A 19176-nucleotide genomic window follows, 5' to 3' on the forward strand; every position below is an offset into this window, starting at 1 on the left:
ATATATACGTTAGTGCCACACTAGTGAATCCAACTATACATCGCACTATTCCTGAGACACTGAAAAGCAAAGCTGTGTGCAGCGCTCATAGAGAAGAAAAAGGAAGTCTGCAAGAAATCCAGTTTTATGTGTGTGTATGTGTTGCATATGGTGCATTTGAGTGTATGGTGTATAGTGCACAAGTGGGAATGGGTGAAAATCGAGAAGCAGCAAGTTTGGATTAATTTTGTCATGCAACTTTTGTCATAAGATTTGAAGCTCATTCGTTGTTGGAGGCAGATAAGCATTTGACCTTCAAACAAACTTCTAATTTTGCAGCGTATGGGGGGGCATAGCGGGAGGGGGAGAAAAGGGACACAGATGGCCAGATGGATACTTTCTGATATAGGATGGAATGGCACACACACGCTATTTCACACACACACACACACACACACACACACACACACGGTTTTGTGTTTCTAGTCAAGGTAAATCCTGAAGGGGTTTTTCATCAAGATAGAAATTCAAGCTTTCCCCCCTCCCCCACCCATTTCTTTCTTTTGCATAAGCCATTTCCAACCTGCGCCAGCAGGAATAATGTATGCAAGTACTGGAAGCCTCTTGAATGTGTAGTCAGTGGGGAACAGCCTGGCTACATGCGTTTTTACATATCTTCCAGCTACAGCGGAATCAAAGAGCCAACTGCTGAATTTCGGAGCCCAAGGCTATCCTGTGGATTTATAAGACCCCTTGAAGGAATCAGATCCATAAGCCAATAATATGCCAACATTATTATTATTATAAAAACATATATGTATATAACAGTAGTAGGTTTTGCTTCCCATATAAAGTGGATTTTTTAAATTTTAATATTTTATACTCTTCTATTATCTTTTAAACAAGTTACTCATTTAAAAGTTATTTCACTGGCTCGGAGCATCGCATTATGGAAATCGAGTCGGTGTTAACTTACAATTTTCATCCCGAAGAATGCTGTGCACCCCAAAACACTTCCTGATTGTTTTTATTTGAATTCATAAAGCGGCACATCCCATAGGCTTGGAACAACTCGCATTTCAGCTCCCCTCTTTCTTGGTATAAACACACTTGTCACTGTATTCCTTTCCAACCTTCCCTTTTCCTGGTCCTTCCTTAAACAAGCAGGCATCCCCTTCTGAGGGGATGAATACTGTGACATTTCAGACAGATAGGTGCACAGATTTTTGTGTGCAAGGAAGAAGAGAAGAAGAGTTTGGATTTGATATCCCACCTTTCACTCCCCTTCAGGAGTCTCAAAGCGGCTAACAATCTCTTTTTCCCTTCCTCCCCCACAACAAACACTCTGTGAGGTGAGTGGGGCTGAGAGACTTCAGAGAAGTGTGACTGGCCCAAGGTCACCCAGCAGCTGCATGTGGAGGAGCGGATAAGCGAACCCGGTTCCCCAGATTACGAGACTACCACTCTTAACCACTACACCACACTGGCTCTTCAATGGAGAGTCTTCAAAGTTTTTAAGGGAGGGAAGAGATGCACACATACACATCATTGGGGGGTAAGCATACAACACAGAAGTGCCCCTAGCAAGTAATCTGCAAAATTTCAGGAGGATCAGTGCAGGGGCTTTTGTGCAACATTAGCTTCTAAAGTTCTGTGTGGGAGATGGCTACTTTGTTTTCTGCTCAGTTGATTTCAGCTGGTAAGTCCCTTCTACATGTCTTCCAAAAGCACTGTGATTGGATGTGAAAAAGAGAGCTATGGTAAGATTATCTTCTGATTTGAAGCTATAGCCATCCATCACAAAATAAAAGCTCCTCCTCTCGCTCCCTCCTGTCACATGGAGAGCTTCTAGAAATACAACAATGAAAGCTTCTCAAAATTTCCCCTAAATAATTGTTGTCCCTTTTCCAGGACTGAGGCCCGAGCAGGTTACGTTATGTAAGGTTTTAATTGGTGTTCTCATGTGTTGGCAATACTGATTTCTATCATTGTATTTTTATGGTTGTAAGGTGCATTTGAAAAGCTTTGTCTGGAAAAGCAGCACAGAAATAATTTAAAACAATAGCAACAAACATCAGTCTGTTCTCTTAGACCTCTGAAGTGCTGATGTGGTCCAGAGGCTTTAGAAGAAGCCTGATTCATGCCCCTTGGGACACAACATGACCTCAGAAGATCCCCAGATTTTTTCCCAGAGCTGTCCAATTTGGCTCTCGGTTCAAGATTGATCAAAACAGAATGCACACCCCCAAATAATACATGTAAATCTGAAAGAGTTCCTGAAGTGACTGACATGTTTAGCCATTTATAAACGATCTCCTTTACTAATATGAACATGTTCATGGAGAGCTCACACAATACATCAACATACTTTGTGAGTTTTTGTTCCCTAAAATGACATGGTGACAGTGTACCATGACACTGGAAAGTTGTCAGCAATACAGTCCAATACAATCCAAACAATACAAAATAAGAGGAGTGAGGCAACCTGTAAGTCACTGCCAAATAAACAGAAGGGCAGATACAGTCAAATGTTGGATCCCGAATGCCGAAAACCCAGAAGTAAATGCTCCAGTTTTCGAATGTTTTTCAGATGCCAAATGTCCAATGCGGCTTCCACTTGAGTGCAGGAAGCTCTTGCAACCAATCGGAAGCTGTGCCTCGGTTGTCGAACATTTCAGAAGCCAAACAAGATTCCAGAATGGATTACGTTCATCAACCGAGGTTTGACTGTAATTAATTCAATGTAAAGGATCCATGAAACAGTCAAGTCTCATCAGGATGCCAATAAGGAGTCAGACCAGTTGGGCTTCCCGGATGAATCTGGGTGCTACAATTGAAAAGGCCCTGTCCTGCGTCCCCCACCAATTGGATTCTCAGCGGCCAAGGTATGTGGAGCAAGGCCTCAGGCACTGATAGTAGTGGATTGGAGTTTACAAGTGCAGGATTGGACCAACAGACATTCAGTTAACAGAATGACAAGCCTACCAGTTCAGAAGGAGCCTCATGTTGTCTCCTTGCCCAGCTTCTAATAGCCATAAAATGCCACGGCTGTAGCTATTCTTCTGTAAAACGCCTCTGAGCTCAAAATCGCTTGTACTGCATTTCCCCAGAGATGCTGGTCAACATTAAGAATGTATAAAGTACAATTCTCTCGGAGCATTTTGGCAACTATTTGTTATGATATTGCTTCCTGTCAAGCGCATAATGCAATTTTGTCTTCCATAAAAATAAACGCGCTCTGTGTGTGTGTGTGTGTGTGTGTGTGTGTGAAATCTCAGGCTCTTGTCATTTCCCACATTTCTGTCACTAAATATTTAAACAAAGGGAGGCCAGAGAATCCCAAGCTAGCAATCGGCTTCATGTAGTTTACCCCCCTAAGGTTAGACTGCGAATGAAATGGTGCTGCATCATAGAGGAGACTTAAAAGAGATAGCCATTAAAAGCCCTACCTGCCCACAGGCTAGGCCCATGCCTCTCTCTCCCATGCCATGCGGACAGGATAAATTTAACTCCAGGGCATCCGCTCCAGAAGCCTGTATGACACACAAGAAAGAAAATATCAAATATTAACTGCCAAAATGGTACACCACTTCGGTGAAGGTAATTTCCCAAATGACAACCTGATGTGTAGATCTGTAACTCATGCCACATGTAATATCCCCACCCCCCCACAACCCATCAATATTTACTTTTGGTTTATGACTAATTCAGTGCAAAATGTAATTTGAAGAAACAAAACACAACAAACTTTTAAAGGGGTTACATTGCAAAACAAACTATAATCTGACACAGAGAACTTTCATTAACCTCTCTTTCCCCCTTCCAAAAATACCTCTGGAATCGTGGCAGTTCTACTAATTGTACTGAATAATTGTATGAGTAATATGCTGAATAATGATAGAAGTCCGGACTGTATCACTTCATAATGCAGGTGAAAGGCCAGAGGTGTATGAAATGGTTGAACATTTCTTCCAAGTAAAATATATAGGGAACAGATGCAACAGAGAATAGTCTGTATTAAACCCTTCTCTCTGACAGACTTGCATTCTACATGGCCAGAATTTCTCACAATGGGTATTTTGTTAATTGTTTCAGATAACAGCTTATGGCTGGCGGTCTCCAAACACGGATAAATCCACTACATTTGTTTGATGTTGGTTTGCTTGTAAAATAGAAACAATCTTAGAGGGCGTTATTAATTCTGGAAACACATTAGGGTTCTGCAGAGAATGGACTTATTGGAGGATATAAACACACACAATACATATACCAGAAACTGTTACATAAAATCCAAGCTGGGAGGGGGCTGTGTCTAAAGACTTTACATGCCAAAATCTAACCAAATGCAATTTGAACTTTTCCACTGCAAGCCCCCTCTTTGGGCTTAAATTGCCCCAGTCTTCCCTTGGGGGTCCAATCCTCACCGTTTATTATCAGGAGCACAGAGCTCCCAATCCTGGAAATATGCAGATGAGTTGCACGGTGCAGTGAAGTATGAGCAAAACAACATGTCAAGAAGGTTTGCGGATCCGACGGCAGTGTGAAAGAGGGATTGCTACTCATGGCTTGTATATGCATTCCTCCGGAGATCAGCTGTACCATTAGGTAGAGTGGGGCAGTCACCTCAGGCAGCAGGTGCTAGGGAGTATGAAGTGGGGCAAGGCAGATCTGTGAGTTCCAAGTGGCCTTGTCTGTGCATCCTTAGAGAAGCATCTCACCAGGTGAGATGGAAGCAGCTCCTCTCCTAGTTTCCCAGCAGGTAAGGCAGGAAGATCAGTGCAGTGCAGATGCACCAGCAGGAAGGCTGGATTGGCTCTGACAGTGCATTTGCTGCTGTGGCAACAATGACCCACTGGCCAGGAAGCTATCTCCACCTCACCAGTCACTGCGACACCATTAGCTAGCCTGTGGTCCTTGGCTTTCAACGGAGAACAGAATCCAGTTGCCAGCACTGAAGTTAAGATTCATCTGCATCCGGTTGACTTTTGTAAATGGAATTTTGCGGTTGGGTACCTTGTCCTTTGACTTGGACAGCAAAATGTTTTGGGCCAACCCTGCTCACCTTTGCCACTGGTGAATATATATAAACATATATATAAATGCTATGGTTTCCCCAGTAGTGATGTATGGAAGTGAGAGCTGGACCATAAAGAAGGCTGGTCACCGAAGAATGGATGCTTTTGAATTATGGTGCTGGAGGAGACTCTTGAGAGTCCCATGGACTGCAAGAAGATCAAACCTATCCATTCTGAAGGAAATCAGCCCTGAGTGCTCACTGGAAGGACAGATCGTGAAGCTGAGGCTCCAATACTTTGGCCACCTCATGAGAAGAGAAGACTCTCTGGAAAAGACCCTGATGTTGGGAAAGATTGAGGGCATTAGGAGAAGGGGACGGCAGACGATGAGATGGTTGGACAGTGTTCTCGAAGCTACCAGGATGAGTTTGACCAAACTGCGGGAGGCAATGGAAGACAGGAGTGTCTGGCGTGCTCTGGTCCATGGGGTCACGAAGAGTCAGACACGACTAAATGACTAAACAACAACAAATATATATATATATATATATATTTGCATTGCTTTAAAAATACCCCTGATAAATCTGTTTGACAAAGGAGTCGCAGTGGGATAAAATGAAGCATGAATGATGTGCACCCGTGCATCAGAGAAATCAAAAGATCCCTGCACTGGTTTCTGGATTTGCACACTGAGAAAGGTTTCATGGAACTAATCTCCCTTCCAAGATCTGGTGGTGGTAGCAATTTTTCCTCTATGTGCTTAGTTCTTGAGCTCCCTCACCCCTCCACCAGTATGCACATAAGTGCAGCACATGAATGGGGAGAAAGCAGATATGGTTGGCAATAAAGGTCACTTGAGGAAATCTCAGCAGCTGCAAGTCATAAGGATTGTGGCTGCTAATGAAACCTGCTATCCCTTTTCACAAAATGTGTTTTGTCCAAGGAAGGTCCTGAATTCAAAGTATATTGTTTGAATTGATCCTTAATCCCATTTAGGGTTCGTGGGCCAGGCTTCGAGGTAGGCCTCATCACAGAATAAATAATTATAATTGAGCTGCCCAATATTTGACTGTCTATCTAAAGGTTAGCAAAAGTCATTTAAGCCAAGGATCTGATGGCAAACACTCTTGCTGTTGATTCCAAAGTGAAGTCAAGAAAAGTGCACTGAGAATATGGGAGCAAGCAAGAGAGAATGAAGTCGGCTAAACTTCTTTAAAGGTCACATTTAATTGTGAGACAGGAAATAGGTCTTATATTATCTGAACACTTTCCCAATTGTTGTGAATTATGAAGGAACAGCAGGTCTACTGTTAAAAGACTTGGGCCATGAAAATCTTTATTCAAGTCTCAAGTAAGAGAAAAACCTGGTGATTTCTAGAGAATTACCGTAAGGTGTGGACTTCAGGAAATCTGTGCTCGAAACGAAATATGTTATCTTCGCCATTCAAGACACCATTAAAACAGGTCTAGCCCACCTAAGTAAATGCTCCTGCTCAGATGCTTATAACTCCACACAAAGAAGAAGGGCAAAAGCAAAAATCTACCCCTTTGTCCCAAATTAAAAGCCCCAGGACATTATGTGGAGAATGTTGGTTCCTCAAGGCTGCGTTTTAGAGGCTGCTTTGAAGTCAGGCAGCAACAAATGTGAAATGAAAGCTCAACAGAATTGTCTTGAGTTCAGGCTTGAACCTTCAGAACACCATTAGAATATCTTATCACTTGAGCCACAGACGACGTGGCCTCCTCAGGCTATTAGTCTCCTCAGGAAACTGCATCTGTGTGCTGTAATAGATGTAACTTTAACTGCAGGCAAGCATGGAACTGTAGTTTTTAAAATCCCAATAGCTGCTGCAGGAGTGTGTGTGAACAGGAATGAGAAATGTGCACAGAAGATGCAGCAACATCTTCCATAGCGCTTCATGAGGGGAATCTTAACGTACACATGCAGCAGAATTTATTCCTAGGCCAAGGGAAGGAGCATGTGAGAAGGGGTGGAATCTGGTCCTACTTAAATGGCCAGGGCTGCTCCAGTCACAAAACAACCACCCCAGACCCAAAAATTCTGAAGTGTATCTCTTAATTGAATTCAGAAACAAAGGATCAACCCATGCAATGGAGGCTCCTGCAAACCTTTAGGGTCCTTTAAAAAAAAAAGAAAGAAAGAAAAAGTGCCAGAGGTCACCATGAACTTCTCCCTTCCTCTCTTAGAACGGCAGTGATGCCCACCTGAGGGGTGCTGGAACTGAGTTCCAGCTGGGAAAAAGCCCTGAGCTTTAGAACCTGTTTAGAATAAATGGTTTTATGTAACTTGCTTTTAATGGTTTTTAATTTGGTGTTTTAAATGAATATTTTAGACTGCCTACTGTAAACCACTTAGAGGACTTTTGTCCTAGGAAGCGGTATATAAATTTTGTAATACACCCTTGAAATCTACTCCTTTTTAATTACTGTTGTAGCTGTCACCCTTATTAGTAGATACTGATCTCAATACAAGGCAAACTCAGTACAAGACAAAGCAACTGTGGATTTGGTGAATGGTTCTGCAGCAGTTCTAGCCTTATCAGAGTCAGCGGTATTGCGATAGAGTAAGTGGTTTAAGAGTCAAAGCGGGGAGAGGGGGATAACTTCAGTCAGTATTACACATAATTTCTGATTTAGCAAAGCAGGAAAAACCTATCTTCGTGTGCTTTAAAATTATTACTTAGGCAAGGTTAGAATCTGGTTTGCATTTTGTTGTTTGTGAGCGACAGGAGTGACTTTTGCCTGCTGTGTGGCCATGGTTCAGAAACTCTAAAGAGACCCATCAGAAGAAATGCTATCCATCATTTTCCTCAAGCGTTCCCCTTCCTGTTGAGCTTCACAACCTATGCATGTGGGCTTGTTGTTATTTTTGTTATTTACTTCCATGACAGGTTGACCTTTAGTGTACATGGCTGGCCTCCTATGGAGACCTGACTGCATCTCCTCTAGGGCTTATGCACCTTGGAAGGTCACAAGTATTTGGCAGGGAGAGGGTTGTTTTCTTTCTTCTATTTTTTAAAAAAATGTTTCTCATGTAGGCCATAACCTACATGTGGGGCAATGTTGAGAATTTGCAAAATAAGAATGGTTTTATCAGTTCTAGAAAAACAATAACCAAGAAATAATAATTGAGGAGGGAAAAACCTGTCACGCTTTAAAAAAAAATATTAAGACCAAATGAAGAAGAAGAAGAAGAGGAGTTTGGATTTGATATCCCACTTTATCACTACCCTAAGGAGTCTCAAAGCGGCTAAGAATCTCCTTTCCCTTTCCTCCCCCCACAACAAACACTCTGTGAGGTGAGTGGGGCTGAGAGACTTCAGAGAAGTGTGACTGCCCCAAGGTCACCCAGCAGCTGCATGTGGAGGAGCGGGGAAGTGAACCCAGTTTACCAGATTACGAGTCCACTGCTCTTAACCACTACACCACACTGGCTCCTTACGAGTCCACTGCTCGTATGGAATGATATACACGACCAGTTAAAAACTGCTGAAGCAGAATTTCACAAAGTATACTCTCCATTCATTTCAGAAGAAGAGGAACTTGAACAGCAGGGATGAGGACCGAGGGCCCTCCAGATGTTGGACTACAATTCCCGTCGTTCTGACCATGGGGGCTGGGGTTGATGGAGATCAGAGTTCAACCACAACTGGGTTCCTAATCCCTGTTGCACAATGCCAACATTTATGGATGTAAACAGTGGAGACCTTTTTTAGATTTTAATAAGGAAAGATGGGAAAATGAGATTTAGCAGTGCATCCCAGGCACTCAATCGGAAGCCGCAGAAGCCGCGTCGGACGTTTGGCTTCCAAAAAACGTTCGAAAACTGGAACACTCACTTCCAGGTTTGCGGCATTTAGGAGCCAAAACGTTTGAGTCGCAAGGCGTTCGAGAACCAAGGTGTATTTGTTCTGAGCACTTTCCTATTTATATCTCCTACTCACTACAATAACTTTATCAATATAAAAAATTATAATATTTTTACAACTACTTCGATGAAATTCGAATTTTCATGGGAGTGTATATATATATGATTGATATGCAAAAATAGTAAGAGGCAGAAAATTAAACCGTAGAAAAAACACATTTTAAATGCCTTGGTGACTAAGAATGTCTTGATCTGACATCTAAAAGCTTGCATCATAAGTGCTAGGCATACCTTCCCAAATAGGGCATTCCAGTCAAGGTGCTACCACTGAAAAGGCCCTCTCCTTTGTAGTTACATAGCACACTTCCTATAAGGAAGATACTTGGAACAGGGTCTCAGCAGAATATCTTCAGGCAAGAGTAGACTGGTGTGGGAAGACACAACACACTGCCTCAGGTATTTGGGTCCCATGCCATTCAAGGCTTTAAAGGTTAAGCAACTGCACCTTGAATTCAGAAAACTATTTAAAAATGAATCTAGTTTTGAAGCAATGCACCCTTTGCATTTGCCCTGACCCAGCTAGGGCCCTTTCATGTGTGGGGGTGAAATTATTCCTCCAAGTGAATGTTGCACGTGTAATTTCATAGCCGAATCCACTAACCAGGGCTGTGAATGCTTTACTCTGGTAATATATTCCTAATGCAGATTATCAGCTGTTTAGGATGGGGAGTGGGACAACTGCTCAATTCTTCACTGGAGCTGTGATGAAGAAAACAATCATTTCGTAAAACTGTTACCGTTTTGACGATTCCATTTTCTTTTGAGCCTATAGCCTAGCTAAACTGAAAGGGCCTTTTCTTGCCTGCTAGTTGTTTTCAGGTACTGCATATAGCAAATGTTCCTTTTGCAACACCGAAAAAATATAAACTATTAGACTCAGTGGTGGCTATTGTATGCAGGAAAAGAGAATTGGCTAGGAATGGCAATAGTGGTTAATCTTGAATTGTTTTGTAGACAGATGAAAGACGGTATTGGGAGGCAGTTAATGCATACGAAAATTAGTCAAAGCCTTCATAAAGAAATATATTGAAAAAATGATTATATGTAATTACATGATATTATGACGAAGCCTGATCTGAAGAGCTACAGGGTTTTGATTGGTTCAGGATGGTGACATTGGATTGCAACTGTTAAGATCGCTGTGATCCTTTGATTGGTAAAATGAAACGACGTGTGTAATCTAGAAGTGTATAAGAAACATTGCTTTGGATTATGCTCTTAGCAGCCTCCTCCTCATTTTCGAGGCCGTCCCTATCCAATTAAGGGCCATCATTTTACTTGCAGCCTGCATCCTTTTATTTTGGGTTTCTGGGAGGGATAACGCCAGTCTAGGAACACCTTTTAAATTTCTCCAACAGCTGCACACTTGTAGATTTGGATTAGGTCCTAATATTTCACTTTATTTCTCCAAGGACCTGCAGTTTCATTACTGTGCGAGATTAAAACGGTACATTCAGCAGAATCAAACGGCAACATTTTTCCTGTCCCGTATCATTTGACACTGCAGATGGCAGAGTCCGTATTTTGATGCTCCTCTGTGGTTTGTTTGTTTTTTAATCGTACCTACTCATGGGGGGGGGGGGAGAACATCAAGGGGAAGACTAAGCCTGAGTCCTCCTTCACACACGAGCTTTCGATGTACAGGAAAGCTCCCTCCATACTCCCCATGGATGTATTCAAGTGTGCAAACCCCACCTGTAGCCTGCAGTGAAACAGTCCAGGGAAAAAAAAATTACCACTTGAATATCTAGAGTTCTGGGAAAGAGTAGACAGATTTGCAGCTTCATTTATAATTTCAGCGCACACATTGATGCACGCAGTGCATCTTTCAGCCTATATATTACTGCCTTAATAAAGTATTTCTTGCACAACCTTGATAAACCTTGCTTTAAAGAGAGAAACAGAGGAAGACAGACAGACAGACAGAGAGAGAGAGAGAGAGAGATAAAATTCCAGGTGCTTGACCAAGATGTTTTCATTTGTACAAGTAGGTATTTATTTTATAGGAAAACCAACAAACTGCCGTTATGTACAATAGCTTTTGTGCCACCGGCACTTTTTTCTCTCCCTTTTGCAAATCTGTATTAGAAGCAGAACAGCATTAAATGAGCCTTTTATACTTTAAATATTCAAGAGTTTTATATTCAAAATTTCTTCTGGTGCTGTCAAACTAGAGTGCCTGAAGGCAAGGTAAGATCAAGTTAGGTTCTCAAAGGTAGAATTAAATTTTATCAGGGCATCCGTCATAATATGCGGGTTGCTTAAAATGCAAATAAAAAGTGTAGAGATTCAAAGGCTAAAGGATTTTCAGGTAGAATGCAAAGTCCAGGGGACCGCTTCTATGCAATAGAGTCATTTAATTTACATTTCTACCATTTTAATGAAAACACAGAAGAAACAAGCAATAATGGATATGTCTTAAGCTCTCGGTTTTTTGGTTGGAATTTCCTTTCTTTCGCAATCTCTCTCATGGAATAAAAAAGTAAAAAGGGTAAGAGAGAGGAAGGGAGGGAGAGGGAATAGGATGAAAAAGCATATTAAGAGGCCATTACCTCAGCCACTTTGGAAAGTTCAGTCCAATCGTCTTTATTATAGCTGCACATGATACTGGCGATGACAATCTGAAAAGATAAGTATTGGTTTATACAATGCTGTATTCCTGAATAATACCTTCTGCATATATTGCAATGTTTCTGCTTCTAACCCTCTTCTGATCCTATTTTGTTGTTATAACTGCAATACAGCAGTCTGGGGATTTATTTATTTTTAAAAACTCATTGTGATAAAAGACAATGAATGTTGGGCATGAATGGGATTGGGAGGCACTGTGGGGCAAGTAACAATCTTCCAGCAAACCAACCTGAAATCAGATGGCTATTTAACACCCCCTCCCCAACAATTCCTCAACACATCGGCCTTTTCCATTGGAATTCTGTTAAATGTAAACGTGCCAAATTCAATATCTTAACAGCTATCTTAAAAACCCCCACAAAAACCTTAAATTTGGCAGCACCTATATCAGGAATGTTGGAGACAAGTAAATAGATAAGATAAAACTAACAGAAAATAAAATTGAATTTTTGCAAGCAAGCTGGAGACAGGAAAATTTGTATGAGAATTTTCTCTCCAATACAGTGGAGTATTCCTCCTTAGAAATCATCTCCATGTAAGGAAATAATGTAATGTGCAAAGAGTCTCTAAATATGCACAAGCACATAGGTTTCCAAAAGTTGACAGGAAATTGACGGCAACTCAAAAACCCAGCAACTTCATCTCTATAGGTGCAAATTCGCAGAGTCAGACAAGCAGTTTCCAACAGTAACTGGAGTTTCGAATGGGTCACATTCTCATCTTGTATACATCCGGTCTCTGCACAGAAATGCATCAGATTTCAACCACTCCTTGCACGGTCCCACTGATTACAACTCTCCCCCCCCCCATATGGATGTATATGTGAATTCACACTCACATATAAATAGATTTGGGGGGGGGGGGAGAGACACAATCAACTCTCCAAGTGTCAAGCTCAGGAGGCACCTGCCCCAAACTGTCCCTCAACTCTGTCACTCTGTCAACTATTGAGCAGCTGGAAGCAATTTGCACAAGCAATTCACCTTCACTTTGTAAAGCTGGCGGTACTGACATACTGTAGGTGGCCAATACTGTGTTAACTTCTTTAAAATTATTCTTTGTATGGGCTTTAACAAATGACATGCACAAGAGCGACTGCAGTCAGATGCATCCATGCAATTTTATCACCTTACGTGGCAGGGATGAATCATGCATGCACAATGTGTATTCAAAACAATGGCACGGGCTACAATTCAATCAAAAATAAGGTGTTAAAAATTAAATGGCTGGAGGGAGGGTGCCAGTGGTGTTCTTTACCTTGGGCATCTTTGGTTTGGGGCCAGCCTGTTATATGCAAGAACAGTTATCCTCAGTTGATAGGTATCTGAATATGATACATTCACGCACATATACACTTATCAGCTAAGGATAACAGCTCACACAAAGAACAAAGTGATGTGCCTACAATTATGCCACAATAAAATTCTTAATCTTCACAGTGTGGTGGGACTCTGTTCTTGCCACAACATGCATATCTTCTGCCGCTGTACCCCCAGTATTTGTCTCAAATTGAGTGAGGCACAATAACTAATAAATCTGTCATCTACTATAGTTTATTTGCTGGAAGAAACTGTGATGGTGCCAGACTATGTTATTATCTGAAAGCAACAAAAGGCGGTATCTTCTGCAGCTTCATTGTGTGTATACGAGGGAGATGCAGATTTCCGTTTTATAGCAAAATTATCTCAAACATTAGGCTTAAAACTTTCCATGTGGAGATAATTGTGACTGACAGTGCTGCCCAAAACCCCTTCTTTCAAAGGAAGGTAGGTGGTGGTGGGTTGTAGGGAGAGATGCTTAATTGGATTACTGACATGTGTTCAGTTAAGAGAGTGCCCTAATTTTCAAATAACTTTATTCTTAATGTACTATCTGTTAACTGTCCTTCTATTCTTTACAGACACCCAAAAAAGCTTCTAGTCTATGCCCAATTCAAAGGCGTGCTAAAAGATAAAGGTAAAGGACCCCTGACAGTTAAGTCCAGTCACAGGCGACTCTGGGGTTGCGGCACTCATCTCGCTTTACAGGCCGAGGGATCCGGCGTTTGTCCACAGAGAGTTTTTCCGAGTCATGTGGCCAGCATGACTAAGCCGCTTTGGAACACTGAAACCAGAGCAGCGCATGGAAACGCCATTTACCTTCCTGCTGGAGTGGTACCTATTTATTTGCTTGCACTTTTTGGCGTGCTTTCGAACTGCTAGGTTGGCAGTCTGGGTGCTAAAAGCCTTTAAAACAGCCTTTGCCTAGCTGATGTTTGCAGAAGTCTATCCAATCCTATCAGCCCCAGCTAGCATTCCCTGGCTGAGGCTGATAGGAGTTGTAGTCCAAGCCGTCCGGAGAACACCAGGTTAGCAAAGCCTAATGTAAAGCCTTAAATGAATTGGGGCCAAGTTACCGGAAGAAATCCCCCCTCCCTTCTGTTCATACCTGTCCAGAGATCTTCATTGCAGACTTTTATCCAGGTTCTTGCAGTAAAGAATCTGGCTGCATGGTGGCCCTGTAAAGGAGGGGTCCCACCACCCTAAATTTCTTGCTAATGAGACCATCGCACAACTTTAAGGAAATGGCAGGGGGATAGGACAGGACAAGCTAAGGCGAATCAGTGACTTTAAAAAATAATGCACTGTGGCCCAGTCACAGCACCCTAAATCCCTTTGCAAAGGTAGTAGCTATGTTGTAAAGGAACAAACTTGACAAGGCTTGATCTGGGATTAAAAAATGGCCACTACTTTATTGATTACAGATGTAGGTGGACTTTGGCCCAGGCATTGGCTACTGGAGGGCTGAAATTTAGAACAGGGTTGTGCCAAGGATTGTGGACTCCCCAAGACACTAATCTACCAAGGTAGCCACACCCAGGCTACCGCTAGAAGCACCATGGCCCATCTGCCCAACAGTTGGCTTCTGAACAGAAACTTCCATCTAGATCCCGCTAATAGGGTACCCTGAGTTCACACTTGCTTTAGGTTGGGGGTGATGCATCCCTTCACGCAAACCTACGGTAGATGACTAGAATTCCATACCCAAAAAGTTGTGACATTTTGCTATGAGGAAAGCAAAACCACCCAATGGGCCCAATCTGTTTGCAAAAATCCCTTACCGGCTCAGAATATGGCAACCATTGGGAAACCATAGCAAGGACAAATGCAGCATGCACAGGAAGAAAAACATGGTTAAGACAAAATTAACTCAAAACAGTATGAAAAGGAAGGGAAGAAGGAGGGTTTGCTCTGCAGCCAACTGAGCTACAAACACTAGACAGCTTTTCTCCTCAGTCGGCAGACAAGAAATGCTCAGGTCCAATAACCAGACTCCGCCTTATTGGCTTACCATGTTTCTGCATCATTTTGTGCCTTCTTTTTTTAAAAAAAAAGTCAAAAAAAATGTCAGCGTTTTAGAATGCAGTCCTTCTAATATTCACATTTTTTGCAAATTATTTTTCTGTAATATAATACATAAATATATACATCATTTATGCACGCTTCCCCTAATATATGCACTTTTGTACACTTTTTTGGGGTGTGTGGAGAAATATATCACAAAATTCAGAGAGGTGTGGATTTTTTTTGGATGGTTGTTCCAGTTTCAGAACGCATTAATCAAGTTCCCATTACAATATGAAGTAAATGAAATATCTGCTAGTGGCACTAGGGTAGGAAGTAACTTCACCCTCTTTAGGAGCTTTTAATTGCCTGCATGTTTCAGTGAGGCACTTTTGTTATATCATGTTATTCTGTGCCGTTCTGGTTTGTTTTTATCCTACAGTTGCAGGGTTTTTGTGTGTGTGTTATTAACTGTAGCAACTCCCTTGACAAACACACATTTCTGAGAACAATTCAAAGTGTTGGTGCTCACCTTTAAAGCCCTAAACGGCCTCGGTCCAGTATACCTGAAGTAGCGTCTCCACCCCCATTGTTCTGCCCAGACGCTGAGGTCCAGCACCGAGGGCCTTCTGGCAGTTCCCTCGCTGTGAGAAGCCAAGTTACAGGGAACCAGGCAGAGGGCCTTCTCGGTAGTGGCACCCGCCCTGTGGAACGCCCTCCCACCAGATGTCAAAGAGAACAATAACAACCAGACTTTTAGAAGACATCTGAAGGCAGCCCTGTTTAGGGAAGCTTTTAATTGTATTTTAATATTCTGTTGAAAGTCGCCCAGAGTGGCTGGGAAAACTAGCCGGGGTATAAATGATGATAATGATAATAATAATAATAATAATAATAATAATAATAATAATAATAATAATAATGGAAAGGCAGATTGAAAGCAATAACAAAAGAATCCACACGATCCACATAGGTCCTGTGCACAGAAATGAACAGTGCATCCTGAGACTGGATTGTGAAAGAAGTGCTCATCGTGCAACTCAGACTACACGTGAACTGGTGGTCCCAGGATAGAATAATGACAAAAGGTATACTTCCTCCCCTCTCACACACAATCTACAGGCTAAGCAGAGTTGCACAGCAGGAGGATTTGGACCAAATGGCTAAAGCTATTTGCCCTACAAGAGAAAGGCAGCTCACCATTAGATCTGACCAGGGAATTTGTCTTGCTTAAGGCTTTCATAGGTAACCTGTAGCATTTCAATCCCAGAACTGAACCATCTGCACAGTGCAGACAAGCAGGAACTACTGAGAGATTTTTTCCTTTTTCTGTATCTCCCATTTGAGCATTCAGTCAGATGTGTATAGTGCTGAGTGCATTGCAATGCACACAGGTGTTCCCTTTATTTGGCTATGGCCTGAGGACACATGGTGTGATCACCTGGCTTAAGTAAAGCAGGTCTGAATATACATGGAAGCCCCATGCATGATGCCTTGAATTCCCTGATATTAATGTGTTAATATCCACCTTCATCTCTGAGAGAAGGATCCAGTGACTCCTCTCCTCTTGGCATACCGGTACTTGGGTGCCAAGGGGTTGCAGAATGCGATTGCCACATCTTTGTATGGGAGTCCAGAGTTGGAGTGAGCTGCACCAGAAGTTGTGCTGCCATGTGCAGTGTGCTTAGGAATTTCCTTTTGGAAACATTAGATTTGTGGGGACAAAAATCAATGGGTTGGGTGCTTGGGTTAAAATAGGCACACTAAGCAAAACAGGCCTGCCTTGGAAAAAAAATAATGTAGATATGCAAAACATGTTACTAGCATCTGCTATCCATGTACAAAAAGTTAACCTTTCTTGGTTTTTTTGTTTTGCTAACCACTGCAAATGTTTCCTTGATTAAACATGATCAATCACTGCTGTGTGCTGCATTTTATTCAACCTTGAAAAACACACGAGAGGAACAAAATGTCAATTATGCAAACAATATCCTTTTATAATGCTGCATTTTTTATGTGAAGGCCCTTCTAGAGTTAGAGAACAGATGGAATGTTATTTCGTAAGTATTTAGTGGTCGGCAAAGCCTTCTTTCCAAAACAGTAGACTTGCAGTTCCCAATATCAGAGATAGAAAGCATGCTTAAATTTGCACGGGGTTAAATAAAAAAGGGTCCTTCAGAATTTGCCACCCCATTTATGGTGGTGAATATTGTGGGCAGGGGCATTCCAGTGGTTTGGGGAGAGAGGAGGCAAATTTTGTCAAAGTCTTTGGGTAAGGAAGGTGTGTGCATCCCATTCCGAGCTAGTCTGTGGAGTGACCTCTTTGGAGCAAGAGACTGTGGCCCCACAGAGTGCCCCATGGCAACAAAAGACCTTGAGGAACCTACCACAGTCCAAAGCGGCCTGAAGTGTTCCATCTCAAGGATGCCTTACCCAGACCCACCTCCAACTCTTCCTGCCATGAAGATGATTTTCGTATCATCAATGGTTTTCTGTGAAATCTGAAAAAGCTGAGTTTCAAAAAACGTGGAAGTGATACAGGAGACGCAATGCTTTGACTATTCTTAACTAAGATAACTAATTTTAAAGTGTTGGTTCATCTAGTATTCACTTTGAAAATCAATGATATATATATATGTTGAAAATAGTGTCTTCTACTGGAAACAAACTATTTCAAAACTGGCCTCTCATTTCACGTTTATATGTTCATGTGACATCAGCAGTGATGGAAAAGAAACCCTATACAGTACTTTCAATCTATTATGCATCTAGGGTGTTCATAACAGTAGAAGCTATTCATTTCCTTTCTAAGAGGCTTATTTACAAGCCACTGTCTATTCTTATATGAAAAGCGCTTATACGAAAAGATCAGTTTTTCTCATGATATTATGTGGGAGAAAAACTGGCAGGACATGTACAAGTGTACTTTTCTTCTCTTTCCCCTTTTGATAAATGCATTTTCCTATATTTCTAATGGAGCATATTTTAAAGCTTTTTTTCTGGCCAGTTCAGACAACACTCTCCATTAACTTCTCCATAGGCACAGTGAAGGAGCCAGACTCACTTTTCTGCTCTGTCCACCACGCATACTTGCCCTACCCAAACATCAATGCATATAGGGGTGAAATTGATTGATGTTGTAGTATGCTTTTATATTTGTTGGAAGCCGTCCAGAGTGGCTGAGGCAACCCAGTCAGATGGGTGGGTATTATTATTATTATTATTATTATTATTATTATTATTATTATTTACACGATTCAAGGGAAATTTTGGAACAAGAGGGTGATAAATTGAAATTACAGAGTTATGAGAAATTGAAGGCTAAAGTACGAGACTGGCTCCACTATTATTAAATAATGGAGGTTTATAAACAAGACAGGAAAATTGGCTTCCAGGTGGAGAAATTAAAATTAGAAACAGAACTGTTAGAACCCAATGCTAAAAATTTGTCTAGAATATATAACTTGTTGCTGAAATGGAATACACAAGATGAAACAGTTAAATCAGCTATGATTAAGTGGGCACAGGACATTGGTCATAACATCATGTTTGCTGACTGGGAACAGTTGTGGACCACCGGTTTGAAATTTACGGCATGTAATGCCTTAAAGGAAAATATTATGAAAATGATCTATAGGTGGTACATGACCCCAGTCAAGCTAGCAAAAATCTATCATTTGCCTGACAATAAGTGTTGGAAATGTAAGGAAACTGAAGGTACTTTTTATCACCTTTGGTGGACGTGCCCGAAGATCAAGGCTTTCTGGGAAATGATATATATTGAAATGAAAAAGATACTTAAATGTACTTTCCCTAAGAAACCAGAGGCCTTTCTCTTGGGCATTGTCGGCCAATTGGTGCCAAAGAAAGACAGAACTTTTTTTATGTACGCTACCACAGCAGCAAGAGTACTCATCGCAAAGTATTGGAAGACTCAAGATCTACCCACTCTGGAAGAATGGCAGATGAAGGTGATAGACTATATGGGACTGGCTGAAATGACCGGCAGAATCCGTGACCAGGGGAAAGAGACGGCGGATGAAGATTGGAAGAAATTCAAAATTTATCTTAAGAAACATTGTAAAATTAATGAATGCTAAAATGTCGAGGTTTTAGGGGAAAAAAGGGGATTACAGCTGTAAAAGATTAAGTAAAAGAAAAGAATAAGGGAAAAATCTGATAAAACTAAGGGCTAGGATTTGCTGAAACAGGTTTGGAAATTGGGGTGTAGAAAGGGGAAGTATGGGGAAGTTGGTGAAGTAAGGTTTAAGAAAAAAGG

At 41.6% G+C, this 19176-nt stretch overlaps 1 protein-coding gene across 4 annotated transcripts in view; it reads right to left on the reverse strand.

Annotated features, from left to right (window-relative positions):
* Window positions 1–19176, reverse strand: part of DPYD (dihydropyrimidine dehydrogenase) — a 526409-nt gene that overhangs the window by 138486 nt on the left and 368747 nt on the right. For 3 of the 4 annotated variants that reach the window (XM_082227795.1, XM_082227793.1, XM_082227794.1), the window contains 2 exons: window positions 11496–11564; window positions 3429–3512 (listed from right to left, as the gene is read on the reverse strand). In XM_082227795.1, the coding sequence (XP_082083921.1) occupies window positions 3429–3512; window positions 11496–11564 (153 nt within the window). Of the gene's footprint in view, window positions 1–1481; window positions 1710–3428; window positions 3513–11495; window positions 11565–19176 lie in introns of those variants that run through there. The other variant, XM_082227796.1, reaches the window with a different exon arrangement.

The sequence above is a fragment of the Podarcis vaucheri genome (assembly GCF_965113315.1).
Source record: "Podarcis vaucheri genome assembly, chromosome: 6".
NCBI classification, from domain to species: domain Eukaryota; kingdom Metazoa; phylum Chordata; class Lepidosauria; order Squamata; family Lacertidae; genus Podarcis; species Podarcis vaucheri.